The 16,715-nt window shown below is 33.7% G+C and overlaps 1 protein-coding gene across 7 annotated transcripts in view; it reads left to right on the forward strand.

Annotated features, from left to right (window-relative positions):
* Positions 1 to 16,176, forward strand: part of Rab3-GEF (Rab3 GDP-GTP exchange factor) — a 47,628-nt gene extending 31,452 nt beyond the window's left edge. For 5 of the 7 annotated variants that reach the window (XM_088259256.1, XM_088259253.1, XM_088259257.1 and 2 more), the window contains 10 exons: positions 69 to 222; positions 519 to 616; positions 1,070 to 1,309; positions 1,811 to 1,955; positions 2,069 to 2,196; positions 2,311 to 2,478; positions 6,727 to 6,796; positions 7,280 to 7,326; positions 9,559 to 9,995; positions 11,325 to 16,176. In XM_088259256.1, the coding sequence (XP_088115382.1) occupies positions 69 to 222; positions 519 to 616; positions 1,070 to 1,309; positions 1,811 to 1,955; positions 2,069 to 2,196; positions 2,311 to 2,478; positions 6,727 to 6,796; positions 7,280 to 7,326; positions 9,559 to 9,995; positions 11,325 to 11,586 (1,749 nt within the window). In that variant the 3' untranslated portion in view covers positions 11,587 to 16,176. Of the gene's footprint in view, positions 1 to 68; positions 223 to 518; positions 617 to 1,069; positions 1,310 to 1,810; positions 1,956 to 2,068; positions 2,197 to 2,310; positions 2,479 to 6,726; positions 6,797 to 7,279; positions 7,327 to 8,337; positions 8,478 to 9,558; positions 9,996 to 11,324 lie in introns of those variants that run through there. The other 2 variants (XR_015837457.1, XM_088259258.1) reach the window with 2 other exon arrangements.
* The last annotated feature ends 539 nt before the right edge of the window (positions 16,177 to 16,715 follow it).

The raw sequence follows: 16,715 nt of genomic DNA on the forward strand, positions 1-16,715 counted from the left end.
TGATTGAAAGAGAATGTAAAGTCCAAAATTTTCTTTCTGTCTGATGATATCTTCCGATTTAATTACAGTTCCCTCGAAATGCCAAACCCCGAACATCCAGTGTCTGGTCTTCCAAATCTTCTTTGAGTACCGGATTCCGGTATACGGGCGGCCACATAGTCAACACTTCCCCTACCCCGTCTCCAGACAGTGGAAGAACATATATTTTCCAAGGATTAATAGGTAATTTGTACACAGTTTCCTCACAATGACTTTTTTGTCTTCCTTATACTTAATGCTGAAATTGCCCCACTTAGGAGAATATTTTGAGAAATTCAGACACACTCAAATCGAAAATGATGTTTTCAGGCAATTTCTAGCATATGAAATAATTAAGAGATAATCTCACTTGCTGTTATGAAGGTTTTGGATAACTACCTAAAAACATACAAATTTCAACCAAAGATGTCAACAAGTTTTGGTTACTTACATATGTATACATCTTGGAAAAAATGTTTTTTTAACCAATTATTTTTCAGGTAAAGAGAGATCTACTTTATGGGATCAAATGCAATTCTGGGAAGATGCATTTTTAGATGCTGTCAGTCAAGAAAGAGATATGATTGGAATGGATCAGGTATGTTTTTATTGTGTATACGAATAGATATTACATATTATGCATTTTATTATTTATTATATTTTGTTAATATCACTATCCTTCCATCAATTTACAGCTGTATAAGATACAAACCTTGACCAGTATCAAAAGTCTGTTGTTGGTCAGTTGGAAGTTATTCCTTCTTTTCACGTCATTAACCAGACGTATATAAATTCAAACTGTATTTTTTTTGAGGGGGATCGGGGTGAGTTAAAGAACATCCCGATCTGTAGAGTAATGAATTATTAGTGTCCATTGTATTTATTTTAGAGTATAGCGGAATGGAAAAAATATTGAACAATTTGGAATTAATAATTAAGAAAATAAACTGAATGCCATTAACTCTATACCCACTTCTCAATTGAAAAAGAACATATATTTACTTTACAATGTTGTAGTAAAATAAATCATGGTTATTGGATTTAATTTCAGGGTCCCGGTGAAATGATGGAAAGATATAAATGTTTGAGTGACACGGAGAGGAAACGGTTAGAACACGAAGAAGACAGACTCTTATCGACAGCTTTGTACAATCTCTCGGCGTCTCTTGTCATGCTCGGCTGCGAACCTTCTCACATAAGGAATAAAGTGAGACGGCTTCTAGCTAAAAGTCACATCGGTTTAGTGTACAGTCAAGAGGTCAACCAGCTTCTGGACCAAATTGGAAATCTGGTAAATATTTTTACATTTTTAACGAATTAAAAATTGTGGAAATACCTTTTGATAAATTGGACCGAGTGTTGTTGAATAACTAATGCCTGATTTGTGAGGATGGTTGGTTTGTAATGGATAAATATTAGTATTTAGCGTAGTCGAGTGAAGTACAAGCAGTTTACATATCTAGTTTATATAGTATATGTGGTAGTTGAACTGTTAACAACTTCCATGTATACATTTTTTAAAATTTAGGTTTTGGTTCACAATACACATGTTACACTGAAAAGAAATGTGGCATATAAATTCAGAAGAAGAAGAATTAATCCACTAAATAATATCCTCATATCATATGGCTGACGTAACCTAAAACATTGTGTTACTAGTTATAAAACAGAAATGCTAGCGACAACATTGTTTGCTATATTCTTGGTAGTTAATACATAGTTATTTATCATTTGATTGAATTAAATATTATAAATATATTTTTTCCTATAAATGTTTTATATTTTCTTGTAGCATGGTAACGATATTGATCTTAAGCCTCTGGGTTCGAGATTATTACACCGACAATCATTTACTGTACACCAAGGAACTGATGCTACGGGGGAATTGAGATTTATGGAAGTTAGAGATGACGGTCTCGTATTGAGAACAACTCAAGGTGAGCTGAAATTAAATTATTTGTTTATATTATTTCTTTGGCCGGGCGAAATTGACTTACAGTTCTCAACATAAAATATTACAACAAAAATAAATGTTTATATTGAATTGCAGGTTCGATTGTGGAGCGTTGGTGGTATGAACGTTTAGTGAATATGACCTATAGTCCCAAAATTAAAGTATTGTGTCTGTGGAGGCGAAATGGCGGTCAAACACAACTACACAAGTACTACACGAGAAAGGTGAGTTATTTATTTCACACGGCGACAATGAGATATGTCAAAATGCTTGTGGCAGTGCCAACTCGCTGCCCGTTATCATACCGGGAGGAATGCAGGAACATGGATTGTTTTCAGTGCAAGGCGTTGTATTACTGCATCAAGGAGGCGATGGAGCGTGGCGGCGGTGGCGGGGTGGGGGCGGAGCTCGGGGGGGAGTTCCCCATTCAGGACTGCGTTACGGGGGAGGGGGGGCTCATACAAGTCTGTATGGAGGGCGTGGGCTTGCTCTTCCAACACAGCAAGGTACCCATCTTTCCTTACTACCTTTCCTTTGAATGTTGTGAACTTTATATTATACTTTTTATTATATTTGATTGAGTAGTAAACCCTCAGTATTTGAGTAATCGATTGTCGGAAATTTGAATTTGCAATTGAAAAAATAAAACGCAATTTTGACAAACATAGCTACATAGAATTTTATTTGGGTGGGTAAATAAATTGTGCTGGAAATCGTTTAAGCTGATTTTTTTAAAGTCGGTTGATATGAAAGGATATCACGATCCTGCCGAAATGCTATGTAATTTATATTAAGATTATGACAAAAATATGGAAAGCATATGCTGATCCTTATAGTGGAACAAGAAAAAAAAATTGTTTGCATAAAATTGTCCACGGACCCTGTCTTATATTTTAATATGATATTAAATAATAAGATTTTTTTCCTTTGGTTCTTTCAACATTAAATTTTTATTTTTATTATTTTATGATCAAAGAATTTTATTTCAGTCTTAAATGATTTCCATTATATTAGAGGTCATTGGTAACAAACAAATATATGTCGAAATAAAAAACAGGCAATATACTACTTCACCTCTAATTATAAAAGAAATCCATAGAAACCTTCGTAATATAGATGTGGATTGTAAGAAAATTGTAAGTATTTTATTCAATCATTATCTATATTTAGATGATTTCTATGGATTTTACCAGACACTTGGACACATTTATCTGGAAAACTCAGGAGGGGGGGGGGGGGGAGGAGGAGTGCTGTGTCGCATTTTTATACAAAACTGATTTTGACCATAATTTTTTTTTGAAAATTATATGACATTCTCTTAGTTCTGGAAAAAAATAATTTCTACAGATAAGTTTGTCAAAGGATTCACTGTTTACATATTGTTAGAGGTCAAATATGAAAATTACATGATAAGTACTTAGAAAAAAATATGACATTTAGATATTTATATGTTTGTTACTCTTGGCCGCACCTTTTTTCTTTACATATGTTATTTGGAGGCATAACATCAAGGTATTTCTTTTTTGAATGGTAGCTTTTGAAATTCAGAACTCACCGTCAAATGTTAAACCTTCATCTAGTTAATCAAATCTAACACCACAGATGGTGTTTAAACCATTTGTGAACAGTTAAAATATTTATTGAACGCTTGTCAGAATACAATGGTAAGTACTCGTTTTGGTTAACTGTTGACCAATGGTTTTTAACTGAACTAGAGACCATTTTTACTACACGCGAGCACTTGAAGGTTTTGACAAAATTTTCATAATTAATAATTACTGTGTCATATAATAATTCTCTGACATAATTATATTGTGTTATACCATTAGGTGTTTTGTGTTTTGGTATATAAAACACTATATGCCAATATTGTAATAATTATTTTGTTAATGATCATTCAGGCCTTATGCAGTTTGATGTATTAAGCATGACAAGTCTTATAAAAATAATGTTCCTTAGTAAAAATATGTAAATACACCAAGTAAGCTTAGGTGACATTCGATCCAAAATGTTTTTTGCAACTCATACATAATACTTATACGAGAATGTTAGCAACATAAAAAGGAATGTCCAAGTGTCGCATTTTGCAGTTCTAAGCATGGAAATACTTTATACTTCCTACAATTCTCTTCTATTTTATGATCATTTCTATGGATTTTACCATAGACTATTTACATCTTGTTTGATGAGGTCATGTATAAAATCTTCTTGCTACATAAACACAATCGGTATACACAATGTAATTTTTACACAAAGTGATGAACTACTTATAATATACTGAGGGTTTATAAATATAAAAATAAATTGTTATTTAATTCCTCACATTTATTCTGCGAGTATTCAATTATAAAGCTTTCTTTTCTTGTGATCGCTTTGATGATTTATTAAGTGCTTAAAACCGTGTTTGCCATTATTTATTATCCATAATTTATGCCATATTCTTGGTTCTCAGGTCTCCTTTTGAATGGAAATAATTTGTCGGAATCCTAACTTTAAATGTCCTTTTTAAGTTTTAATCGTATATTTAATGTGATTATAATTTCCTACTATAATCATAGTAGTTATGGGTAAAACTCCCATTGTTTGTCATTTTTGACAAGATTTTAGCCTAGTCAAAACTAATCGAACCTTATTGTTATTTTAAAGACGATAAAAATTAATTTACTGGAACACAAACATTATTTAGATTCAATTGTTCATTTTAGATAATGCAAGATAATTAATTATTCTTAGGGAATGACGACTGAGATTTCAATGTGTTTGTTTATTTATTCCTAATGCCTAATTATACCATTACATGTAGTCGTTGATTATGATATAAATATACACACAGTAGATATTAATATAATATTATGATATCTTGAAATAACTGATATTTTCTCTGTCTCGATTGAAGTAATTATTATTGAAACATCACCCATAGCAAGTGACTACATTTATATTGTATACATTAAATGGAATGGGTGTACTATTTTTATTGGAAAAAATCACTCTTACCACATAAGAAATAAAATTTATTCAGGGTATACATACTGGGTTTTATTGAAGAGAGAGTATTTTATAATAATTAGGATGGTTGTGCATATAAATGAGTTGCTAGTATCAGTTTGGTTATAAAATAAAGCATTTTTACTCCTTGCCTTTGGACATATTGGTATTTATAATGTTTGATGAATAAAAGATATCTCGGATATAGTTTGTAGCAAGGACCACTCAAAATTTCCCCCCTGTATAGTGAAGTGAATGGAACTAAAGTTGGTTTCACACGGATGACTTGCGATGCATTCTGTTTGCTCATCTGGACATGACTTGGTTTGATCCCCGCTCGCATTTTGCTTGCAACCTCTGTAATCTTTGTTTATTTTATCCTTTGAGTTCTACTTTCGATTTTATAATCTTAATTTTAATTGTAAGTTTGATATTATTACCTATTTTATATTATATGATTGGAATAACTTTCAGAAGTAAGAACATTATGTAAAGTAAATCGTCTCACTGAGGAACTGTAATTTCCTGGTTTCAGTGTTTTGCATGCTGCTACTGTTGGCCTTCTATATTTTTCTATATTTGCATAATATATCAGTAAAACTTATCGAACGAACGAGATATTTCCTTCATATTCTCGAGTTTCAATTCCAACAATGGATCGAGTGAAAGTTATCGGCTGTTTTCTGGCAGATAAGATCGGTTAGTCGCGTAACTCGTCTCGAGTGAGCTTTTTCATTACTTTGTTGCGGGAACGGATGGAAAAGCTCCGCCAGAAGCTTCGGAACTTTTGAGATGGTCCTTGTGTGTGGTACAAGTGAGTTAGGTGAAGTAGGGTCTCACTGTGGAGGCCGTACCGAACTAATGTGTCTGTTGTTTTGTTTCCTTTGTCCGGACTCCTGTGGACGTCCGTCGCCGCAGGACTACGAGGTACAGAGCACTTGGTTCTATCTGTCCGCTACACACACTTGTCATTCCATCACGCCCTTAGACTGACATACTCCTACTTAGCAACTGACTGTTTAGAGTAGAGGGCTTTCCTGTAGTTTGAGGCTTTCGAATCATTTTGATCTTTATAGCATCTTTTTAGTTATGATTTTCTCACAACTTACCCTCACGCAGAAAACTGTAAATTTTTGTATGTTATATTTTATTTTATAAAAAACCTCTTTTTAGCGCTGTCATATTGTTTGGATGAGTGATTTGGTTTACAGACTGTTTGTGCCGATTCGCAAACAGCGTCCGCATGCCACCGAATAGGCGGTAGAGACGTACCACGGCAGCCCCACGCCAATCTCGACGGTCCACTCGTTCCTCTCCACACGTCGGTACGCGGCTCTCTAGCGAGGGCGCATCGTTACATTAGAGCAGACCATCTCTCAAGTTCATGGCGCCCCTCTGGCCGGGCGGAGTGAGCCGTGCTGGCTGCTGCTGTCTCCCTCTCCGCCTCCCTCCCCGCATGCCTCTCGCTCGCTTGCCATCACACTCGCCACTCACACACTCGCACCCCACCCACTCGCATGGACACCTTCCGCCAGTCCACTGAGTACATTTAGTACATTTAGTACATCTAGAACACACAACCTCTGTTCTCACTCTACTAGTTGGATGCTAACACTTACCGACCAAAACAAAGTATGTTTTGTTGCATTTGATCTGTACACAGTTTGAATTGTTCACTATTGGAGTCAGTACAAGCTTTATACTTAGACTTTAGAGGAAGTGCTAATTATATCATAATAAATACTAATTTGTCCTATCTGTTACAGTTCTTTGTTCGACTTGATCACATAAGGAAGTGCTTCACTCAAGGAGGAATATTTATTTTGGAAGAATTTAGTGAGTTTGTTTTGAATTATAATTTCATTAATTTGACAAAAAATATTCATGAACCATTTTTTATCAAAGTAACAATGATGTGATTTTTTTCTGTTACAAATAATGATTTATGGTTCCAATGTCACGTTACATTTGTGAAATTTAGTGTTTCATCAAATACATAACATATTTTAGGAGACTGCGAAAATCGACATAGAAACACATTATAGTAAAATATCAATGGATGTAATAACAAAACATATATAGTAAAGGCAATTCTTAAAATATTTTTTAATAGAAAACTTTAATTTATTTTAACAAAAAGTCTTAAAACCAGGATTATTTTCTAAAATTATGAAGAAGAATATCCTTTTTAATTTTCACAATCTTCCCCTGATGTCTTCCAATGTCAAAGACAAGATTTTTATTGAAAAAAATAATTGATTTATTTTGGTTAGTAATGATATAATGATATGATTTATTAAATTTACAATTTTTTTACAGATCCTAAAACACGTCAAGTTACTCAGAGAAAATACAGATCATCTATGGTATGTCCCTTGCTTTATTTTATTCTAGCATGTCTAGTAAAGTATAAAAATTCTAAAATATGTTTCATAACATAAGTAAACAATTGCTTAGCCAAAAGACAGAATATATCTTCAATACTCTTCCTCCATTACATTTTTTTTGTAATTAAAAGAAATGGTTTTTAATAGTCTTCATTTGCAAATCATGGAAAAAACCTGTAAATTTTTTTCTTTAAAATATTTTGGAACACAGATGGCATAAAGAACTATGATTGGTCTTATGGTTCTGTGGTTTGTGTTGCGGACTCTATAAGAGGCTGTAGGTTCGACTCCTTGGTTCACAATGCACATTTTTATTTTTATTTTCGAATATTAGCCGCTTATCATCAGTTTAAAATTTTTATTATTTAAAATATTATATTTTAAGCACTCATTTCCACCTTTTATTATTTTGTCATAAAGTGATACGTTTATCTAGCCATTAAAAATGAAGTTCTCATGTTTAAAACTGAAAACTGAGTTTGTAACTTAATTTTTTGGATTTCAAGATGTTTCAATTGTTACTTATTAAAATACAAAAAGGCAAAAAAATTTTTTTTTGAAAAAAGAAATAATATAATATAAAACCCTTATTCGCACCCCAATGGTGCATAGGGCACTGAGTCATATAAACGCAGTGTTTTCTTGATCGTTTATACATGAAGGAAAGGTGATCATCCCTCCGCTTCAGGTACCAGTCCATGGTAATATTGAATAAATATTACAGTGAAAAAATCACTTATATTTATTTTACCCCCCTCGGGAATCGAACCCGGGACCTCCAGAACGGTAGCCGAGCGTGCTGACCATTACACTACGGAGGCGGAAAAAAGAAAACTATAAAATATTTTAATTTTTTTAATTAATTAATTTATTATTGTTGTTGCTAATCTCATAGATTTATTGTAATTTTTTTGCAGATTATATTGTTTATTTAATTGCTTGGTGGTTTTGTGAATCATTGTTTTATATTTTTATTTTGCGTGTTTTTAGGCCTGCGAAATATCTAAGTCCCTCCATAGATATTTCTCCATTAAATTAATGCACACATTGAACGATGGATTCCTAGAAAATTAGCTGTAGATAATAGAAATCACCCTTGATGATTTACGGCACATCCATAACTGTTCATTGTAAGCATTTTTAGTTGTTTTTATTTATTTATTTTTATTTATACATATGATTTCTGTATTTTGATGTGCAGGTAACCTGAATTTTAACAATGGTAATGGTAATCTAGATTGAAAAAATCACATAAGTTAAATGAAATAAGTTTATTTACAACATTTTGAGTGTGTCCAAATACTTGTTCACAAAATCTGGATTATCTCCAATTACAGGAGTTATTTTCATATTATTTTTTACATCTCACCAATAGCCGTCTCTAGTGAAGTTCTAGTGATTCAAGAACAAGGTTTCTAAATTGGTTCATATATATAGAACTTCCGAGAATTTGAGTAGTGTGGTTGTCAATAATGGGTAGAATTGGTGAATGTTACACGTGTGTAAAGTGATCACTTAAACCAGCCTATGACGGTCGTCAGCCCCGTAAATGCCCAGACTTCCATATTCTTCTTCATCTTTGATGAGATGTCAAAAAATAATATGAAAATAAGTTTATGATAAAATAAAGTGATATTGTTTATTTTTGCCAAATTTTATGGTAAGACAAAATATTGTTCGAAAAAAATATTTGTTAGAGCCGTAATGATAACTTATGTTTAATATTTAAGCTGTCGTAACTGTCAGTTGCTGTTGACTCTTGATCGGGTGCGTGCAAAATGAGATTTTTGTATTGAAACTGCAGATTTCCAATTTCGACAGTCTGTGAAATGTTTTTAACCCATTAAATATTCAATCATAAAAAAAATAGTGTAAAGGCAATACTATTCCATAAATTATCTCCATTAGTGGTATTTTTTAAATGCTATATTTTGAGTACATGCAATCTCCTCCACTGTCCCTAAAAATAACTTATCAAAATAATAATAAGAGCAATGCAACGGGCTGTTTGTTGACTAAACTCTGGGGATTCAAGCCTGTTATTTGATTTACACGATTTAAAAAAAAAAAATAGTCTAATTTTAAGCTTTATTTTTATCATTTCACAAACATTCTAGTATGTGTATCAAATATTTTACAAATCATGATAAATTTATTACAATGATACCTTTATTTCAGTATCAGATATAATACGATCGCATTATTTTTCAGGCGGAACAAATATGCTACGCAGTGCTGTGCGTTTTCTCGTATCTAGCGGCGGGACAGGAACAGAAAAAGCAAATCCTCCAACAGGCTGCGAGGAGGCCTTCCAGCGCGCAAGACACCCTTCCCGCCGAGGAGGCCAAGCCCCCTAGCGAAGCCAAGTCCATCGGGGAGACCACGCCCAAGAGAAGGCCGCCGGACAGAGACATAGGTAATAGTAACCCACCTACCGAGGGGGAGAGTGAGACGGTGGAGGTCAGTTCGGCTCCCCCCCCGAGGCACCCACCCCCGCCGCTGGTGCCCCCGCGCCAGCCCTCGCTCGCGCGCGAAGGTTCCGTGGGGGCGCGGGGCCCACCCGCACCCCCTGCCATTCCGCCTCGGCGCGCGCAGCCCCCTGGGCCCGTGGCCAGATACAACACCATGCCGGACTCGCAGGAGTACAGGTGAGTCTGACTAGTCCAACAAAAGTTCATACAAAAAAAAATTAAGCTGTTGGTCACGTACTGGATTCCACCTTTATAACCTCAAAAAATCTTAATTTACTTTAAAATAATCATCATGTGCAATTTTCATAATTTTTTAAGATGGCAATTTGTAAAATTGATTCAAAGGTAATTAACAAAACAATGAAAAGTACCTACCTCTAAAAATATTCCATAAATTATCTATGGACTATTTACATAACTGTCAAAAATCGATGAAAAAGTAAGAGGTTTAAGACATAGGAATATAAAAAGAAAATGTTTGAACATTGAAAATATATGAAGGATTTTCGGGGTTGATGTGAATTGGATGGGATTGAATTCTCACATTTTACCCAATGATACTGAATAAAACTATTATTGATTGTGTACTAGCATGTTTTAAAGGACTTATTATAAATTAGAAGTGTACAACTTACAGAAGTTAGTACGAGTATCGGCATGCAACCCCAAGTGTCTTAGACATTGGCTGCTTTTCTCCTTTTCCTCTCCTATAGTACCTACTATTCCTTTCTTAAAGCTGTAATGTCCTTTAAGTTCCTTCATTTACATCATCTGCATCCCATAAAATTTGTTTTATCACTATATTGTTACCGGCCTTTACATAATTACGATAGAGTTAAGACCAGGTCGACCCACGCTGTGCTCTATGCAATAAAGCAACGTAGCAACTTTTTGCAATTCGGCATTCTTCTTGTGTCCAGTATTGAACAAAGGCCTCCTTCTTAGACTTCCAAAGTAGTCTGTTGGACGTGACTCTCTTCCAGTGCTGGCCCGCCACTTTCCTAATGTCATCGGACCATCTTTTCTGGGGCCTACCCACGCTTCTACGTCCTGTTCTAGGCTTCCAGTCAAGCACCCTTTTCATCCATCTATCCTCAGACGTACGTGCCACATGACTTGGCCAGTTCCACTTTTGTTCCGCGTTCTTTGAGCCACATCTGTTAATGGTATTTCTTCCCTTATCCAAATATTAGTTTTTCGGTCCCTAAGGTTTAGCATCCTTCTCTTCATTGTTATTTGTGTTACTCGGAGTTTATATATGATTCGTAGTGTGTTGTAAAATGTGTAATCATAAAATTATCGTCTTAAGATAAAATAATGTCATTAATTGATTCGGCAGTCACTTTGTGGTAAAATCTATCCATTTTTAATGAATGTTTTACTTAGTAAATACCACTATTTCTTAAAATCTACAGCAGATAAAATAATGTATTAGATAAAATACCTATTTATTGAAGTAATTGTTTTAGAGATCTGACTTCAATAATTTATATGTATTATTTTTAGCTCCCCGGGATCAAGAGCCCAGAGCTCACCAATCCAAGTGAGTCCAGGTCCCCAGTCCCCCGGCAAGTCTGCGTCCGAGAGCCCCCCGCGACGTGTGGCGCAGCGCCAGGGCTCCATCTCGGGTCCGTACGCCGGACCCAACCCCTTTGTGACCCCCCAGCGCACTGCCGAGTTCGTGATCCCGCAGCGCCACCCGTCCCTGTCCCGTCAGTCCTCCCAATCCACCCAGGAGCCCCCCAACTCGCCCCCGCGGAGACGCTGACTTGGGAGGCTGTCCCTGCCCGCCATATTCGGAACCGACGAGATGCAATCATGCGTGGGTCCCTCCTGTCTACCCTGGAAAATGAAATAAACCTCTACAGATATACAATTAACTTTTTTCAATACATATGTTATTATGGAGTTCCATTATAGATATGTAAAGTAACTGTTAGTATTAACCAGTTCCCAGTTTAGCCCGAGTTTGACTTGGGAAAATTATATTCCTACTTCTTGATATTGATTTGCCTGAGCCAAACATATTTATGTATCTGTTTTTATTGACTTACCTGAGCGGTGTTCGGGCAGTCTTGTTTCGACTTGTTGGTGACGATTTCTTGCACCGGGGAATTTTTTGTCAAAATTCAACTGTTAATTGGTTAAATTGTATTACGGTTGCCTTATATCTTCGTTCATATTATGTAAATTATTTCATCGTGGACTTGACTATCCAGGCAATCTCATGCGGAGACAGCCTAGTGTACAATGCGTACTTAATTTGATTGAGAAAAAAAAAAACAGAAAACGAATGTCAAAACAGTTTTGGTTTTTGATCCAATCGGTGGTTTTTAGTAAAAATGGCTACTAGTCCTGTTTTTCTATTTTGTGAAAATTAACATTGAGGTATTATGTATCTCTTTTGTGGTAAATTATCTCAAAAGATACGCAATTAACAAAGTGAAAGATATAAATAATGAATTGATATATTTGGGCGTGCCTTGCCAAATGGAACAGACTTTAGAATGCCACTTATCCCATTTCTTTTGACTTCGTCTCATTCTGCATCTAAAGTAGCAATGCATAAATGTATAGCGGTGTTTCTGACATGGTTCACACATTATTTGGTGCAGCTCTTTACTAAAAAAATATGCCAACATGGCACCTTTATATGGCTGATTTTGACAACAATCTGTTATTGACGGTCCCATCTCAACAATCAAAAGGATTATTAGATACTATTTTGATGAATGGCAAAGATATGATACCATAAACCTATATGCGTAAAATAATTGTCGATTATTCATGTTTTGAGGACTTTAAAAAAATAAACTAAGCTATCTCTGTGCTGAGAATGAAGTAATTCTCGTACAAATTATGTGCATTATAAATGCTTATAATATATCCAGTCCTGCGATTCTCAAAAACAATATTGAATTATTTAATATTGAAATTTATTTGTATTTGTAAAATTAATAAAAATTAAATAAACATAAATAACTCATAATAAGTGTGTTTGAAATAGAAAATTGTTTATTTTAGTATGATGTAAGTACATATGTATGTAATTTGCAAGTGGCAATCGATTGATCCATATATTATTTATTTGTTTTGAATGTGTTTATATGTAAATTTGATGTGATATGTATACCAATGTAAATAATGGTAGTATATGTATAAAGTTTGTATCGTGTAAATGTCAGTTTGTAGATAGTGGGTGTTTTTTAAAATTACTATTGACTGTCGTTGTTTGGCATCCAATACCTCTTCTTATTCCAAATGTGATTGACATGGAGAACGTCTGGGTGATTTAGAAATTTTAGACAGAATGAGCTGTAAAAACATTATAATGTCACAATTTACTGTTTATGAGTTCTTGTTATTTCAGATAGATTTCTCCATTTGTTTGATTTACACTTTTTATCATAAAAAATGTGTAAAAGTTGAGAATTTAGAATGTAAAAAGGCTATATATTTTTCTAATGAAACGTATTATCAAAAATATTACACTTTATTTTTGGTTCAAGTTATCCAACCGTGCTTGTACAACTACGCGTATGCAATCCTGGGTGTCCTAGCCATTGCTGCTATTCTCCAATATAATGCGCGTTTCTCCGTCTTCATTTTCTTTTTTATGTAGCAGTAATATCCTTTACGTGTCCGCCTTTATTGTGTCCGCCTCCGTAGTGTAATGGTCAGCACGGTCGGCTACCGTTCTGGAGGTCCCGGGTTCGATTCCCAAGGGGGGTAAAATAAATATAAGTGAATTTTTCACTGTAATATTTATTCAATATTATTACCCTGGACTGGTACCTGAAGCGGAGGGCTGATCACCTTTCCTTCATGTGTAAACGATCAAGATAACACTGCGTTTATATGACGCAGTGCCCTATGCATCATTGGGGTGCGGATAAGGGTTTTATTTATTTTATTTATAATATCCTTTACACTAAGATTCTTCACTTACATCATATGTATCCCATCAAATATATGATGTACAAGAATCTGGAGCGTAGGACTGATCACTGATTGTCATCATATAATTGATAATCAAGTTTATACCGTGTCGATACAATGCGGTGCCCTGTGCGCCATCTGTGCGCAAATAGAGGCTGAAGAAATTATAGTAATGAATAAAGGAAAGAATGTTTTTGGTTTCATGCAGTATTGGATGCCATCTAACTTTAAGAAGGCATACTAATTATGATTTTCCGATGGAAAAGGGATAAGGATGGACCTACCGGTGTAAGATAGGTTCTACGTGTTAAAAATTATCTTTAAATATTACAGTATTATACGTAATTAATATTATAGTCTGTTTCATAGAAGTCGTTGAAAACAATGTAAGCACTTTTATGAGTAATCAGAATCCGAATGTGTGGGATTACCTTTGCGGAACCATACAAGGGACCAAGTGTTTATGCATCCAATGACTCGGGTTCCTTACACCTTTGACTTAATTCGCAAACTAAAGTTACTTGTCTAAAACCGCCTTACAGTTGTACAGACACCAAACACCAGTATCGACAAGGGGTCGTAGTAATTGTTACGTGTGTTGTGTAGTTATGTCACTTAATATTAGTAGTGTTCGCTTATTGGTGTTGTTGAATAACATATCGGAAACCTTGAAAAGATAACGATGTAAAAATATAAATAAAAAATCCTATTAGATTCCTTTGTGTACAGAGTCTGTTAGAGTTTATTGTAAAGAATTGAATGTTGTGATTTATTTTGTAAATGCATTAGTAAATTTTTATAAGAATGTTCTTGTTGCATAATAATATTGCGACACTTTTCTGTGATCCCTTAGAAGTTAGTTTAAAATAATGATTTGTTCTGTCACTTTATTTGCGATAGTGGTTTTTTATTTCGTTACCTATATAAAATTTATAATATATGTAAGTAATTAATTATTTTGACTTATTTACATCTGAACATTGTTTACATCTGTATATTATTATTTATTTATTATAAACAGCCATTGAAAAAATAAATATAACTAGTGAAACCTCAATTTATGAAAAATTTAACATAAGTAAATTTCCAGTCAGTATGTTTATCATATAAAAAAAAAAGTATTTGATTTATTTACCAAAAATATACTAAAAGTACATATAACAGCTAAAGACTAGCGCATAGAGCTAAAATCTATCTTTTACGTGATATGCATACTGGTATAAATATAAGCTACTAATAAATTATGCTCAAAAACTAATTTTAATTAATTCGAAAAAACTAAAACTTGTTTAAAGTTCTAATATATTATTAAAACTTTCACAACAAAAACAAATGCCATTGCAAAAAGAATATAAAGTGTTCAAAGTTACCCAGATTGACTGCGTTATGTATTTGAATTTGTTTATTGTAAAACAGGTCTTCATGTTTCTTGGACTTTCCCTTACCAGAACTAGTCTATTATATTGAGGTTTTACTGTACATATTTATTATTTCATAGCAATGGAATTTTTTAAAATGGAATTGTTAGTCATGTTGTAAACATTAAGGTAAGGGAGGTGAGTGTTAATCTGAGTCGAGTAAAAACTATTTTAATATATAATAAATAATCAGTGCCATACATTTCCATGATTTGTTGATATTTAAATTTTATAATGTTTCCAGTAATTATCAGAATTTTAGAAGTAAATTATATAAATCAAATAATAAACGATATATTTATTTTTGTGTTTGGAAATTTTGCTGCGCACCATTAGACCAGATTACATTTACTGTCACTTTCTGAGGCAAGTGTGAATTTGATGATCAGTTACATTTTTCTCAATTATTTTTTTTATTGCATTTATAATTAATGTAATAAACCCAGTAAAATGCATTTAAAAATATATTCAATTTAATTATCAGATTATGATAATTTAATAAAATATATACTTGTTTCATGTTTGTTTATACCACACCATACCTTAATAAATTTAAAAATACTAAATGGTTGATTTTCTTTGCTTGGTATTTTTCATTTAGTTTAGCGAGAGTTTTACCGACTTCATTTGCTAGTGATGAAAGTTTTAAAAAAAAAAATGTGAATAAAACTTCACCGTTTGATTAGAGGTTGATATTGCCTCGATTCCTGTCTTGATGTTGTATATGTCATCCCTCGATGTATCCAGCGTATGAATAAAATAAAAGACAGTTGATGTACCCCATTTTTAACCCTTGTCTGTAAATGTAACAAAATACTAACTTTAGAATTTGTCATATCTGTTTGGAAACGATACAATGAATGTTAAAAATAACAGAAATAGATCTATTATATCAAATATATAATATTTTTTTAATAGTATGAACATATTTATGTTTTCAATAAAATATTAATATCAAATGACAAATAATATTGATGTATGTACGTATCTATTACCTGAGAGTTGCAACCAAAAATAAAATTGCTTCTAAAAGTATTATTTTGTTTTATTTGTACATTTATTTTCCTTCTTATCTACACCTGAGCTGCGGATCAGTGTGCTACAGTGTTATCATGATTTTTAGTTTTCAATGCATCTTCACATTGTGAGTATCGAGGTATGTAATTTTCAAAGAATGCAGTTATCAGCTGAAGAAGAACTGTTGCTTGTATGGTACTATTTCATAATATATTGTCAAAGTAAGTGAATAAATATAATATAAAGGAGGTGACTGACCGGAGCATTTCGTCGTAACATAACGTTATAACGCTCGCGGCGAGCATCAGCGAGCATCCGAAACTATAGATGGAGCGCTCAGCTCGCTGTACTGACTGCCTGAATGCTCGCATAGTAATGTGTTACGTTACGACGAAATGCTCCAGTCAGTCTCCACCTTAAGAGTGCCCCAGAGACTTCTTCTTATGATGATAAGGAGATAAGGAGAGTGTTTTATAAAATAATAACAGTATTTTTTATTATTGCTTGGCCAAGTGGTGGGTGC

The sequence above is a fragment of the Brachycentrus maculatus genome, unplaced genomic scaffold (assembly GCF_059751285.1).
Source record: "Brachycentrus maculatus isolate JH-2025_06_01 unplaced genomic scaffold, ASM5975128v1 h1tg000115l, whole genome shotgun sequence".
Classification (NCBI taxonomy): domain Eukaryota; kingdom Metazoa; phylum Arthropoda; class Insecta; order Trichoptera; family Brachycentridae; genus Brachycentrus; species Brachycentrus maculatus.